The sequence below is a fragment of the Pelophylax lessonae genome (genome assembly GCF_965119305.1).
Source record: "Pelophylax lessonae genome assembly, chromosome: 5".
NCBI lineage: Eukaryota > Metazoa > Chordata > Amphibia > Anura > Ranidae > Pelophylax > Pelophylax lessonae.
Genome location: NC_138772.1, coordinates 234,643,221 through 234,658,666, shown reverse-complemented (window position 1 = coordinate 234,658,666; position 15,446 = coordinate 234,643,221). Strand labels below are relative to the sequence as shown.

General features: G+C 45.5%; 1 protein-coding gene across 4 annotated transcripts in view; it reads left to right on the top strand.

Annotated features, from left to right (window-relative positions):
* Positions 1-15,446, top strand: part of CTNND2 (catenin delta 2) — a 921,118-nt gene that overhangs the window by 52,308 nt on the left and 853,364 nt on the right. For all 4 annotated transcript variants that reach the window (XM_082258174.1, XM_082258173.1, XM_082258172.1 and 1 more), the window contains exon 2: positions 7,352-7,490. In XM_082258174.1, coding sequence (XP_082114300.1) covers positions 7,362-7,490 — 129 coding nt within the window. In that variant the 5' untranslated portion in view covers positions 7,352-7,361. The remainder of the gene's footprint in view (positions 1-7,351; positions 7,491-15,446) is intronic.

The window sequence follows — 15,446 nt, the reverse complement described above, 5'->3', positions numbered from 1 at the left end:
GCTGGTTCCCCAGCCTTGTAGGCGGATGTTACTCAATCTAGCCCACATTGATGCACTGGGAAGACACCTGGGGTCGTAAAAAACAGAGGCCAGGGTAACTGACCGGTTTTACTGGCCAGGGGCAAAGGCCAAGGTTAAAAGGTATTGTGCGTCTTGTCCGACTTGCCAGTTAACTGCCCCGGTGTCCCATTACAGAAACCCCCTGGTACCCTTGCCAATTATTGAGGTACCATTTGAGCGAATTGCGATGGATCTTGTAGGACCCCTGGTGAAGTCAGCAAGGGGGTATCAATATATACTAGTCATCCTAGACTATGCAACTAGATATCCAGAAGCAGTCCCTTTAAGGAAAACTTCCTCTAAGGCCATTACCAGGGAACTATTTCAAATTACATAGTTACATAGTAGTTGAGGTTGAATAAAGACAATGGACCATCCAGTTCAACCTGTGTAGGTGTGTGTGGCCGTTGCGGACATCCGTTTATCACCCGCAGACCGATGGCCTAGTCGAGAGGTTTAATAAAACTTTAAAGTCCATGTTAAAAAGAGTGGTCCAGAAAGACGGGAAAGATTGGGATATGTTACTCCCTGCCCTGTTGTTTGCAATCCGGGAGGTTCCACAAGCATCAACGGGTTTCTCACTGTTTGAGTTAGTGTATGGGCGAAGGCCCCGGGGGTTGCTAGTAAAGGAAGCATGGGAAAGTGAGTCTTCCCCACACAGAACCGCGGTAGAGCATATCTCCCAAATGCGATAGAGAGTGGCTAAGGTAATACCGTTGGTGAGGGAGCATCTGCAGAAGGCTCAGGATGCCCAAAGAAGGGTGTACAACCGGATTAGCTAAAGTCAGACAATTTCAAATAGGAAAAATCAAAAAACGTGCTGCGCCAGAAGTGCACAAAAATAATTAGTGATTACATGAATCAACAAGTGTTATCAACAAAATATGGTGTCCATCATATGTGCTCTGATGAAACCTAAATGTTCATATAAAGTGCTCCAAAGTAATGATTAGTATATCCAGGTGATGACAGGACAGCCTCAATCCCTTGTGAATCAAGCAGGAACCACCAGTGTGTGAACTCCCTCCACCAGTAAGATTGGCCTCTCACCTTGATACCAGACCCAAAAGGGCCAGCATGAGCATATCAGGGGATAAACAGACTATCACAGGTAACCTCTCCAGCCTTCACCTCCGGGGGTCGCCAGGACATAAAATAAAGATAAAGCAAAGATCTAGTGCTCTCTGAATGTAAATAATGAGCTTTTATTGAGCATAAAGGGGTAACTCACATTTGTTGGGCACTCAGCCGTGCCTGCTATTATGGCATTCAGTGTTGGAGAGTAGCACCCGAGCGATCGGCGTCAGGCACGCAGGCTCCGCCTCCCTATACGCGTTACGCCTGGAGCGTGGGCTCCGTTTGGCTTCTTCGGTAGGGGAAGAAGCCAAACGGAGCCCACGCTCCAGGCTTTCCGTCGGTACCGATCGATGCGGCTCGGGAGCCGCTCGATCGTTACCCGGGGGGGCGGGAGGGGACATCCCCCCCTCCCGCCGCCTTCCACGGCTTTTACCGGGGCTCCCGTCCCACCGGGAGCCCCGAGCACCCAGCCGGCGCGTCCGCCGGCTGGATGGAGTCCCGATGAATGCAGGAAACGGCATCGATCGGGTCTCCGATGACGTAACCCGGAGGCGGCGTCCACGACGTCACTTCCGGGTTAGTGTGCTGCAAAACGTCGCCAAATTTAAAAAACGGCTGTATGCAAAAACGCAGTTTTCGGCGTTTTGCATACAGGGAAGTGTAGTGGAGGGGTCTAGGGTCTTTTAGACCCTCGATCCCTCCATAAAGTGTACCTGTCACTGCATATTGCTGTCACAAGGGATGTTTACATTGCTTGTGACAGCAATAAAATAAAATAAAATAAAAGTGATCAGATTTTTTTTAAAAAACTGTAATAAAGTTAAAAAAATAAATAAAATAAATGGGAAAAAAAAAATTTAGCCGCCCGATCACCGTTAGCTCGCGCACAAAAAAAAACGTATACGGAAGTCGAGCCGCGAATGAAATCGCTGTTCAAACCACACATGTGAGGTATCGCCGCGATCGCCAGAGCGTGAGCAATAATTTAAAAAAAAGAGCTACACTCTAACTCTAAACTGGTAACCGTTAAATAAATTTAAAGTGTCGCCTATTGAGATCTCTATTGACCGTAGTTTGTCGCCATCCCACGGGGGGGCGCAATTTTAAACCGTAACATGTTGGGTATCTATTTACTCGGCATAACATCATCTTTCACAATATACAAAAAAATGGGCTAACTTTACTGTTTAGTATTTTTTAAATGCAGTGAAATGTAATTTTTCCCAAAAAAATGGCGTTTTAAAGACCGCTGCGCAAATACCGCGTGACAAAAAATATTGCAATGACCGCCATTTTATTCTCCAGAGTCTTTGCTAAAAAAATATATATAATGTTTGGGGGTTCTAAGTAGTTTTCTAGGAAAAAATACTGGTTTTAACTTGTAAACACAAAGTGTCCGAAATAGGCCTGGTATGGAAGTGGTTAAAGGGTTGTTCACTCAATCCGGTGGAGCTAGAATCCCCAAACTTCACACAGGATAGTGTCAAAATCACTTGTGGGTGGCACTTTATCTCAATCTCTTGATGAACTTAGACAAGCATATATTACAGTAACTCCAAATAAAGCTTACTTTAATGGTGCATACAAACCTGTAGAGAGTTGTCCTGTAATCTTACCAAAAGATCTTATGAGAACAGGCATGCATGTTTAACTACCTCCCACCCATCTTATTATAAAAATATGGCTGAGCGGGAGCACTGTTATCTCGTGAGGACCTGATATGACGTCCTCCCACTTGCGCACCTTGTTCACGACCTAGGGGGCGCACAGTAGAGCAATCTGTCGCCCACTGTGTCCACCGGCCACAGCAGAAGGCAGATTAGATTGTTGGATTCTGCTGACCCTGGTACCATGTGATCGCTATGACCAATCACGGCGATTACATGCCAGTTCTACACAATAGCTTTAATTTATTGTGTACTATCGTGATCTCTGTTATTGGTCCCAGTAACCACATGGTACAGGGGGAAATCACAATGGACCTGTACCATGTGATAGCTCTGGCCGATCAAATCTTTCATAATAGTACGCAATGGCACATTAATAGATGCCATTCATAAAAATGATTGCTTATAACAGTGATCAGATCATTTTTGTAATAAGCAATCATAGTGAAAAACAAAACCTGATCACCTCCCCAGAGCAGTACAGTGTTGCTATGGTGACACTGCACTACTCTGGTCAGAGTATGTAATAAAAATTGTAAAGAAAAAAATATTGTAAACAAAGAAAAAACTAAACAAATCTATTAAAATCTTATTTTTTATTTATTTTTTTAAATACTTTCTCCAGTCAGTGTCCCTGATCACTGTCACACCAGTCATTTTGTCAGTAACAGGTGATACCAGAAATGTGTGGACTGCCACAGAGAATATCAGGCACAAGTAAAGTATAGAATAATATAATTTTTTTAAAAATAAGTGAATAACACAAATGAAAATGCACCTCCAGTAAACTAAAACTGTGTAAATCAAACCAGATAACCAAACAATAGCGACACACAACAAACAACTGCCCAAACCAAGTGTATACAGAAAACAGGATAAATGAATCCTAATCGAAACAGAGCCAGAGTCATACACGGGAGATCAAGCAGAGGGAGCTGGGAACAAGACCGGAAAGGGAGAGGGTAACCGGAGATGGAGTAAGTAGGTAGAAAGGGATCAGGCTGCAGGATTGGGTTCAGGGTCCAGGATCAGGATGCAGGGACACAGGAACACAGGAACACAGGTCAGGGGCACATAGAGACAACACCAAGGCAGTGAGGAAGAGCATGCACAGGGTTTAAATACACTTCATGAAACCAGCTTTAGGTGATGACTGATTGCATGAGATGATGTCAGTTTCTTTTCAAAATTTTATAACAGAAGCTAAGAAAAAATTTTTTTTTTCAAAGTTTTCAGTATATTTACGTTTATACGGCAAAAAAAATCAAAAACCTGGAGGGGATTAAATACCCCCAAAACAAAGCTCTATCTGTCTAAAAAAAAAGACAAAAAGTTAATTTGGTTACAGTGTTACATGACTGAGTAATTGGCATTTAAACAGCGATGATATATGAAATTTTCACTGGGCAGAAGTGGGGTGAAAGTGTCTGGTAATGAAGTGGGTAAACTACCGGTGAAGGGAGGTGATGCACTGAAAAGGTAAACACAGGATGAATAAAAAAGTTTTGGCTGGACATACGGAAAGTATCCACAGTGCTTCACTTTTTCCACATTTTGTTATGTTACAGCCTTATTCTAAAATGGATTACATTAATTGTTTTTCTCAACATCCTACAAACAATACCCCATAATGACAACGTGAAAGAAGTTTGTTTGAAATCGTTGCAACTTTATTAAAAATAAAAAATCTCATGTACATAAGTACACAGCGTTTGCTATGACACTTGAAATTGAGCTAAGGTGCATCCTGATTCCACTGACCATCTTTAAGATGTTTATACAACTTGATTGAAGTCCCCCTGTGGTAAACTCAGTTAATTGGACATGATTTGGAAAGGCATACACCTGTCTATGTAGGGTCCCACAGTTAACAGGGTTTTTCAGAGCTAAAACCAAGCCATGAAATCTAAGGAATTGGCTGTAGACCTCTGAGACAGGATTATATGGAGGCACAGATCTGGGAAAGGTTACAGAAATATTTCTGCAGCATTGAAGGTCCCAATGAGCACAGTGGCCTCCAATACCAATAAATGGGAGAAGGTTGGAACCACCAGGACTCTTGCTAGAGTGGGCTGCCCGGCCAAACTAAGAGTTCGGGGGAGAAGGGCCTTAGTCAGGGAGATGACCAAGAACCCAATGGTCACTCTGACAGAGCGCCAGCATTTCTGTGTGGAGAGGAGAACCTTCTAGAAGAACAACCATCTCTGCAGCGCCCCACCAATCAGTCCTGTATGGTAGAGTGGCCGGACGGAAGCCATTCCTCAGTAAAAGGCACATGGCAACCCGCCTGGAGTTTGCCAAAAGGCACCCGAAGGACTGTTAGACCATGAGAAACAACAAAATTCTCCAGTCTGATGAAACAAAGATTGAACTTTTTGGCTGGAATGGCAAGTGTCGTGTTTGGAGGAAACCATGCACCACTCATCACCTGGCTAATACTATCCCTACAGTGAAGCATGGTGGCTACAGGACAACTCTATGAATGTCCTTAAGTGGCCTAGTCAGAGCCCAGATTTGAACCTGATTGAATATCTTGGAGAGATCTGAAAATGGCTGTGCACCGACGCTCCCCTTCCAACGTGATGGAGCTTGAGAGGTCCTGCAAAAAAGAATAGGATAAACTGCCCAAAAACAAGTGTGCCATGCTTGTAGCATCATACTCAAAAAGACTTGAGGCTGTAATTTGGTGCCAAAGGTTTTTTATTTTTAATAAATTTGCAAAGATTTCAAACAAACTTGTTTCACATTGTCATTATGGAGTATTGTTTGTAGAATTTTGAGGAACATAATGAGATTAACCACTTTACCACCGGAGGATTTTGCATGCAACGCCGTACCCAAATGAAATTTACGTCCTTTTTTTCCCACAAACAGAGCTTTTTTTTGTGGTATTTGATCACCTGTGCGCTTTTTACTTTTTGCGCTATAAACAAAAAAAGAGCGTTTATTTTGAAAAAATAACAATATTTTAACATTTTTTTATATGAAATTCCCCCCCAAAAAATGTAAAAATCAAATTTTTTAAAATTTTTTGGCCAATTTGTTTTCTGCTACCTATGTTTGGTAAAAAAAAAATCACGATAAGCGTATTTTGATTGGTTTGCGCAAAAGTTATTGCGTTTACTAACTACGGGAAAGATTTCTGTCATTTTTGGTGTTTTTTTTTTTAACGCGTAATGGCGGCGATCTGCGATTTTTTTTGCGGGACTGCGACATTGCGGCGGACAGATAGGACCCTTGACTGACATTTTTGACACTTTTGGGGGTACCAGTGACATTACTGCAGTAATCAGTGCTATAAATATGCACTGTTACTGTAAAAATGACACTGGCAGTGAAGGGGTTAATTTTATTGGAGAGGGAGGGGTTAATGTATGCCTGGTGCTTACTGACGTGTGGGGGGGGAGGTGACTATGTGACAGAAGGACAGATCGGATGTTCAGCTATGCTGAACACTCCGATCTGTCACTCCCTGTCACTTAGGAGATCCGCCCGCTCTGTTTACACAGGCAGGCGGATCTCCTCACTCGATTCCCCGACGATCGGGGAAGAGCGGCGGCGATCGCCGCTGCTCCTCCCCTGGCCCGACTCCCGCTGTGACTGAAAACAGCGGGAGCGCGCCGCCTACAGGGGGAGGAGGTCTACATCGCTGGACGGGAACGAGCCACATTGCTGCAGTAGCAGCAATGTGAGCAGAGGTAAAGTGGTTAATCCATCTTGGAATAAAGCTGTAACATAACAAAATGTGGAAAAAATGAAGTGTTGTGAATACTTTCCGGATTCACTGTACAATTTAAAATGAACAAGTGAGCAGGCTATATTCATTTAGGTATTTAAGCAATAAACAAGCTTTAGGCCTCATTCACATGGGGCATATCAACATGTACCCAGCGTGAGGGCCATGCATCCCCGTGCAGGAAGTCCCATTGATGTCTATTGGGATGAAGCACCTGTATGGACACAGCGGTTGCTCTCCCACTTTGATATAAACACTGACGCAATTGACGCACACTGTGTATGGGGCCATACCCCCACACTGTACAGCAGCTGATAGTGATTACATGCGAGTGGCTGCAATTAGCTGCGAGAGTGAGCAGCATTTTATTGCTTTCGGTGGTGCTGCTTTCTACAGCTAATCACTGGGAACCCCAGTTGGGGTTCTTGCATATAAACACTGTCAGGCACATTTGCAAGTGTGAATGAAACCTAAATTTTTTTAGAAACATGGCTGTAGGTCATGTTTATGTCTGTTAGGGCAAGCAATTGAGATAAACTATCACACCAGGGTGTATTTGTCAAATGTTCAGAAACACTTGTTAAATTGTTTTTAAAAAATACCGGTGTATATATATTTTTTTATGTGGTTAATACTCTAGCAGTCTAATCTTATCAGGTCATTATTTGCATGAAGTTTGCATGCTCTTTATGTGTTTGCTGATGTGAATGGATAAAGGTTCTCCAAAAAGAATCTCAAAATATGTTTGAGCTATATACATACTGTAAATAATTAGGTATCATGTTTTTAATCTTGTTTTCTTCCTTTTTAGGTTAGAAGCTATGCCTGTTCCTGATCAACCATCATGCTCAGAAAAATCTAATTCATTAAGCCCAGTGATGAATTCAACAAATGGTGATGGTTCTGAAACTGAAACAACTTCAGCTATACTGGCATCTGTCAAAGAACAGGTAGAAAAAATAATTTTGCCTTACTCTTGCTTTCTGTTGGATAGTTTGATGCTGCTTGGTTGTTTTTCAAACAAAAACCTCATACATGATCAAACTAAAAAATCTTTATTGAGAGTAAACAAGAGCTTTAAGAGCCCATTCACACTGCCGCGACTTGTCAGGCGACTTGTCAGCCTGACAAGTCTCGGTCAGTCGCGGTCCATTGCGTAGTACAGGACCCGTTCTAATAGGAGCGACAAAAGTCGCTCCGACTTAGAAAAAGGGTCCTGTACTACTTTGGGGCGACCTCGGAGCGACTTGCATAGACTTCCATTTTGTGAAGTCCCTGCAAGTCGCGCCGAAGTTGCGGTGCACAGCGACTTCACAGGTCGCCCCCCGAAGTCGTGTCGCATCAGTGTGAACCGGCTCTAAAGCAGTCCTAGTTTGTCTGTTAAGTATATACAGTATGTGTTTCATAAACAATTGTAACACAGGTATTGCTTGCCTTTCAGCAAGAATTTAGTGCTCTCCCTGATAATGCCTTTATCTCCCTTCCATCTTTTTTCAGGCATCATACAGGTTTAGCCTCTGATTATTAGACTAGTGCTTGTGTAGCAAAATGTATATTTCTCTTTCGTTCATTGACGGACACAGCTCCTGTCATTCTTGACCATTGCGTTATGCTGCCCCCTACAGGAGAAGGACACTAGGCAGAAAAAAACTTCTGGCTACATCCATGGGCATTCCCAGGGGGTATACTCCCTCTTCCTGCTATAGTCACTCAGTTTTTTTTGTCTAGTCAGGAGTAGGGACCTAGTTCCTTGCTGGGATCTTTGGTCCTGGAAATTTTTTTTAGATAGAACAGTCTTTCCTCCTGGATTTTTCCAGTGAGATCTACTGCTGGACTGGGCAACGGGCTGGATAATCTAGATCCACTGGTCACCCCAGTATGGCAAACAAGTGCCTGCAGGCCTCAGATCCACGCTAGGTCGGCCGCAACATAGCCCCACTGGACGGGGGCTGGCCCTGCGAGTTAAATGTCTCGCGAGGTTGCATATGACCTGGCCTCGGAGTCGCATCATTCCTTCTGGCCGATAGCCCCCCATTTCGATGAAGAGGAGTATCTGTCTGGAGCAGTGCCCATCTGGTTCCTGGTAGAGTGAGTAGCTGTCCCCCCTCTATCCCTGGGTTTTTTTTGGGGGGGGATGTGAACCCCTCCTTGTTCTCCTCTTTCCCACAGGCACCCCCCTTGTCAAGTCCCTCATCCTGCCACCCTCCCCCTCAACATACGCTGGGAATGTATTTTTGTTGGGTGGTCAGGCCACTTTCCTGGGGTGGGGGCAGGGAGCTAACTGGAGATGGGGGCTGGGGGGTGCGCCGCCAGCGACCGGGTGATCGATTGTGCGGAGGGGGTGGGGGTTGTACCTGGTGGGGGGCTCCTGCCAGGGCCCCTTGTCCTGGTTGGATCTGTCCTGAGGCCTGATCTCCCAATTCTAGGTCCCTGTATGCCTTGTGGTGCTGCGCGGGGCCACCATTTTGTTGTAGCCTTTGTATTCCTATAAACGGCGGCCATATTTGTGTAGTCCGGCGGTCATTTTCTTGTGGTTTGCCATTGAAAATAGCGGCAGCCATGACAGCGGAGCCCTGTGGGTGGCGATTTCGGCGGTGGGAGCCCCTCCTTATCCCCTGGTGCTGACTCCTGGATCATTTAGCTTCCTGATAACCACACGTGTAGTGCAGATTCTCCTGGTGGTTGCAGGTACCTGTGTCAGCGGGTGGTAAGTCTGGTGGGGTCCTCTCCCTCTCTCCTGAGGATCGCTCAGTGCCTTGGGCTTGGCGACCAGGTGGTGCTGCCAGCATGGTGGGGGTTGTCCCTTAGCAGTGTGTTACACTTTTTTGTGGGTTCTCCCTGGTGACTCCTGGAGTCTTTGGAGCACTCTCCCCACCTGATCCCCTCTCTGAGGCTGCGGGGCCCTCCGGATCCCAACCATCTACCCATGCACTGGCGGCGGTCCTGGAGTCCCGGGTGGAGGCGGCTTGCGGACGTCGGGCTAGCAAAAAGCCCCGCCTTCCCCTGGCTCATCTGTCTCACCAGATCTTAAACCTTAATTGGCCTCCATCCTTATGGGTCTGCGACCACGCGCCTGGAATGCTCTGATAGTGAGGATGATTCCTCCACATCTGCGACTGCGCATGAAAAGGTGCTGGTGGATGCACTGATTGTATCTGTGCGTGAGACCCTGAAGATGGAGGTTGCAGCTATAGCTGCAACTGAGGTGCAGGTATACTTTGGCGCTCACAAACCATCCAGAGCGGCAAAGGTATTTCCTTTCCCCGCCTATATTGACAGAATTGTCGCTAAAGAGTGGGGATGACCAAAGCGTCCTTGTGGGGTTCCTAAGTGTTTTACTAGGTGTTATCCCTATGAGGAGTCCCTTCTTAAGAATTGGCCTGTGCCAGCAGTGGTGGACCCTCCGGTTTCCAGATTAAACAAGGCAACCATGATTCTGGTTGAAGAGTCCCCGGCCTTTAAGGACCCAGCTGACTGGAAGGCGGAGGCTGTGGCCCGCACTATGTACACCTTAGCTTGTTCGGCAATGAGGCCGGTATTTACCATTGCCCTGGTGTCGAAAAAAAAATTAAAGGTCTCACAGGGGGGAAGAGTGCCTTTCTTCTGCAGGCTACTAAGGGCAAGGAACCTCGTCATAGACGAGCACATAAGAACTTTTTTTGGTCCCTCAGGGTCGACTGACAAGGGCTTGAAGCCTTTCAGGGCCTCCTCTGGTGGATCCAAACGAACCTGGTCTGGTAAGACGAGAGCGAGCTTCTCCAGACCTGCGGACTATGCTCCTTCTCAATGAAGGTGCGCTCTCACCCGTATCGGGGGTGGGGGGACATCTTCCCTGGTTTCTGGACCCCTGGACTTCCCTGGTACAAGACAAGTGGGTCTACAAAGTCATTCAGTCTGGCTACAAGATCGAGTTTCGCACTTGTCCTCCTTTATCCTGTCCACCTTATATGGTGATTCACAAGGATAAGGTGGTGCTTCACCCCTGTCCATCATTCCTTCCTAAGGTGGTCTCTGACTTTTATTTGAATGAAGACTAGGGAGGATCGAACGGTTCGTGTCGACCATCGGTTCGACCCGAACATTGACTGTTCGAAATTCTACCGAATTTCGAACTTTTTGCTGAAAAAGTTCGGAATTCGGAAACCAGAACCGACCAAAATGCAATGGGACAGGAACTGGGCTTTAAAAGCCTGTGATTGGACCAGAACCATCAGTAAAAGCCAATTGTGGGGGCAGGAGAATGCTAGGAATGTGATTGGAGTGACTAGGGGGTCCAGAGGCCAATCATTAGTGAATACGCCCCCCAGTATATAAGATAGCTCCGCCCAATCTCTAGCATTGTAATACAGGGATGTGGAAGAGAGTGGAAGCAGTTCTGTTACTTCTGCTTCAAAGTGTCATTTAGCAATTATTAGTGTGAGGAAAGGGATATCTAGTGTAGTTAGGGTACTATTTTCCACTATAGTTAGATTTAATAATCTAGTTTCTGTAGGGAAAGTGTTAAGTGTCAGGGGACCGTAGTGTAGTGTAGGGTTAACTGACTCTGACTGCTATGGCAGGGTGACCAAACCCTTCCATGTCAGGGTGACCGCCATAGAAAAAAGATAGTTTCTATTAGAATTGCAAAAGAGCAGGATAGTGGCTTCGCTACTTTCACACCTTGCCATTTTTGTTGCAGGCGTTTATTGGGCTTTTTTGTGGACGTCTTTGGAAGCAGGCATGACATCTGAACTTTGGTGTAGGGGTATATATACACACACATATGTATGTATATATACACATACACATAAAAAGGGGTGAAAGTAGCAGAACCCTATTCCTGCGCTAATTAAATTATTAGCAGGCATAGGGCTACGCTCCTATCACACCTATATGTGTGTATGTGTATAAATACATATAAGTGTGTGTGTGTATATATACCCCTATACAGAAGTTCAGATGTTATGCCTGCCTCCAAAGAAGCCCAAAAAATGCCCAAAAAAAACGCCTGCAACAACACACCTGGGCGTTTTTGTTGCAGGCATTTTTTTTTTGGGCATTTTTTGGGCGTCTTTGGAGGCAGGCATAACATCTGAACTTCTGTATAGGGATATATATACACACACTTATATGTATTTATACACATACACACATATAGGTGTGATAGGAGCGTAGCCCTATGCCTGCTAATAATTTCATTAGCGCAGGAATAAGGTTCTGCTACTTTCACACCTATATATGTGTATATATACATACATGTGTGTGTGTGTGTGTATATACCCCTACACAGAAGTTCAGATGTCATGCCTGCCTCCAAACACGTCCACAAAAAAGCCCTATAAACGCCTGCAACAAAAATCCGGGTGTGAAAATAGCGAAGCCACTATCCTGCTCTAATTCTCTCAATTCTAATACAAACAAACTTTTTTTTCTGGTTCTGGACATGCTACAGAGCTGGAACTTCACAGGTACACCTTTTAGACCCCCCAGACACTAAATCTCCAAAGAAATCTTTTATATAATTTTTTAATAATTGGCTCTATATCAAAAATAAAAATTTTTAAGAACTTTTTTTCGTGTGATTAATAGTCCCTGGGGCAGGACCCAGAACCCTAGGCACATTTTAGGGACATTTATTGGGTTTTAGGGTGTCAGGGTACCAATAGCAGGAGGTCTCTAGGACCCAGTATCCGTCAGAATAGGAGAAGGGCTCTAGGACCCAGCAACTCTGTCAGCCCATTACCTGGGCCTTTATAAGGAAGCCAGCCCTTCTCTAAGTGCTGTTTGATCTTCAGCTTCTACCAACATCCTGTTTCCTGTTTCCTGTGATTTCTGGTTCCTGACTCGGCTTGTTACATCTCCATCTCCAGCTTGCTTCCTGACTTTGACCTCGGCTTGTTTAACGGATCTCCTCTGCCTGCTACCTGTCCAGACCTTGGCTACCACTTGACCTTGTCTCCTCCGCTACCCACCTGGCATTGAACCTTGGCTTGAATCAACCACCCTCTGTCTCAGTGATCCCAAGTACCTGCTTCATCTCACAGGTGCCACCTGCCTGCAGTAACCCCGCAGCACCACAGCGGTATTCCTGAACCCTTTTCTGCAAGCAACTCTGCAGGCGACCTGTGCGACTTTGGGCCTAACTCCTCCTGTCTCATCTCCAGGGGAGTTTGGCACTTAGCTGCAAGGGAAGCCCTCTCTCCATTGGCCTCCAGCACTTGATACCTGATAGGGCTTCAAAATGGTGTTTTTTAATTACTGAAGTTCGGGTCCCATTGATTTCAATGGGGTTCTGAAATCCGGGCCGAACTTTCGGGAAGTTCGGGTGTTCTGGTCGAACCGAACTTTTCAAAAGTTTGATTATCCCTAATGAAGACATTGTGTTGCCTTCCCTGGGTCCCACGCCTAAACATCTGAATGAAATTGCCTTGCATGCCTTGGATGTGGTCCGGGCAATTAGAGTGTACCTGGCAGCTATGGAGTCTTTCAGGAAATCAGACTCTCTTTTTGTGCTCACGGACGGATCTCGAAAAGGGTTGTCCACTTCCTCTATGACCATTTCCAGATGGATCAGACAGACGGTGGTTCAGCCTGTTCCATCAGGGGTCAGGCTCCTCCTTTCCCCGTCAAGGCACACTCTACTAGGGAGCTTAGTGCCTCTTGGGCCTTCCATCATCAGGTGTTCATGATGCAGGTTTGCAAGGCGGCCACCTGGTTGTCGATGCACACTTTTACAATGTTTTATAAAGTGGATGTGTTGGCATCTGTGGATGCTTCCATTGGCCACATGGTTTTGCAGGTTGCCGTTTAAGAGGACCTGATCCTCTTTGAGGGTGTATTGTTTTTTTCAGGTGGGATCCAGTTGTTTTGGTTGAGCCCCTGTCGCCTGGTTGGCTACTGTTTAGCCTTGGGAATTTTTTTGCTGTTTCCCACCCTTCGTGTTTAACACTGCTTTGGGATGTCCCAATGGTCAAGAATGACAGGAGCTGTGTCTGTCGATAAAGGAAAGAGAAAATGGGATTTTTGACTAACCGTAAAATCAATTTCTCTGATGTTTATTGATGGACACAGCACCCACCCCTCTGTGGAGTTATAATTCTCCTGACACTACTTGTAACAAAACTGAGTGACTATAGCAGGAACAGGGTGTATACCCCCTGGGACTGCTCATGGGTGTAGGCAGAAGTTTTTTCTGCCTACTGTCCTCCTCCTGTAGGGGGCAGCATAACTCAATGATCAAGAATGACAGGAGCTGTGTCCGTCAATGAACATCAGAGAAATTGATTTTACGGTAAGTCGAATATCCCATTCTTCAGTGGTATACCGTTCATACAGGTTGCCTACCAACTTAACCTCCTGCTGCTATGTTCTACTCTGTGAGTTGCCATTGTGCCCATCTATTAGGGGGGGGGGGGGGGTGTAATGAGAACTAGCCCTTCTAAAACTTGATATTGTGCTAAACCCGTAGGTGAATTAGAAAATCAGAACTTTTACTAAGTGGAGGAGTGGGTTTGATGATAAGGTTGACAGTACCACCCAGAGAAGGGACTCTGTAAACAAAGGGAATTCTCTTCCTGGGAAATTAATCAGTAATCTAACCAAAGTAATTGGGTGCAGAAGAACTACTGCAGCCAGCATATAACATTAACCATAAGTACACGAATGCACAGCAGTGTAGAAATGATACAAGCTTTATATAAAAGGAAATTAATAGCAATACATACATCCAGTGTACTAACAAGTATCAGCAAAAGCGACCAATGGGAGTCCTAGTGGATTTGTTGACATATACCCGGGTATATTCAGATATCAACAGACACCTACAGATGAATATTGCAGCTAAGTCCAGTTCCAGGGGCTACTGAGGATGATGCAGAGTCTGTCTTTGTGTCAGAGACCTAAATACAAGATCAGCAGTCACAGGGGTGTCCTCCAACTGTTGTCATACCAGCCTGGAATAGGACTCACCGGCAGGAACTGTGGTGTGGCACTGGATCTCAGAGTCAGCCTATTTACTTTATGATTTAGGCCCTTCCTAGTAGTATATAATTGTCTCTTTTAGTCCAGGATTTAATAGCATAGACAGGACATGTGACTGAGATTCTCTCTCTCCACTTTCTCCTTCTTGGGCTTCTAATCCAATAACCCAGGGGCAGGAAGTGCATACATAATATATTTACAGGTATTTACAAATTCAGACAGTAGCGGCAGTAGATCCTTCTTTGTATCTCCTACCAATCATACCTGATCCCTTTACTGTGAGAGCAGTAAGGATGTGGAATTCTCTTCCACAAACAGTCGTATCAGCAGGGAGCATTGATAGTTTCAAAAAACTATTAGATGGGCACCTTAAAGACCACAACATACAATGTACTGTTAACTGCAAACACACACACATCATAGGTTGAACTGGATGGACTGATGTCTTTTTTTCAACCTTACTAACTATGTAACTTTAGTCAGATAGCCGTAGACCTAGTAGGACTGTTACCCCGACCCAGTCCCTCCGGGTAGAGATATATCTTGATGATGATGATAAAATAATCCTACTTGTTATCCAGAGCCAATTCCATGCGGAGGCAGTGGCGGAGGGATTCTAGGACAATATCCCCCGGACATTATTCCCCCTTGACAACATCCCCCCCGGACAATATCCCCCCGGACAATATCCCCCCGGACAATATCCCCCCTCTAACCCTTACCCTAACCCTATGTCCAGGGGGATGTTTTCCGGGGGATATTGTCCCAGGTGATATTGCCTGGGAGATGTTGTCCGGGGGGGATATTGTCCGGGGGGGATGTTGTCCGGGGGGGATGTTGTCTGGGGGGGATGTTGTCCAGGGGGATGTTGTCCTGTCCAGGGGGATGTTGTCCGGGGGGATATTGTCTGGGGGGATATTGTCATGATACCGGCGTAGGCCCTGCTC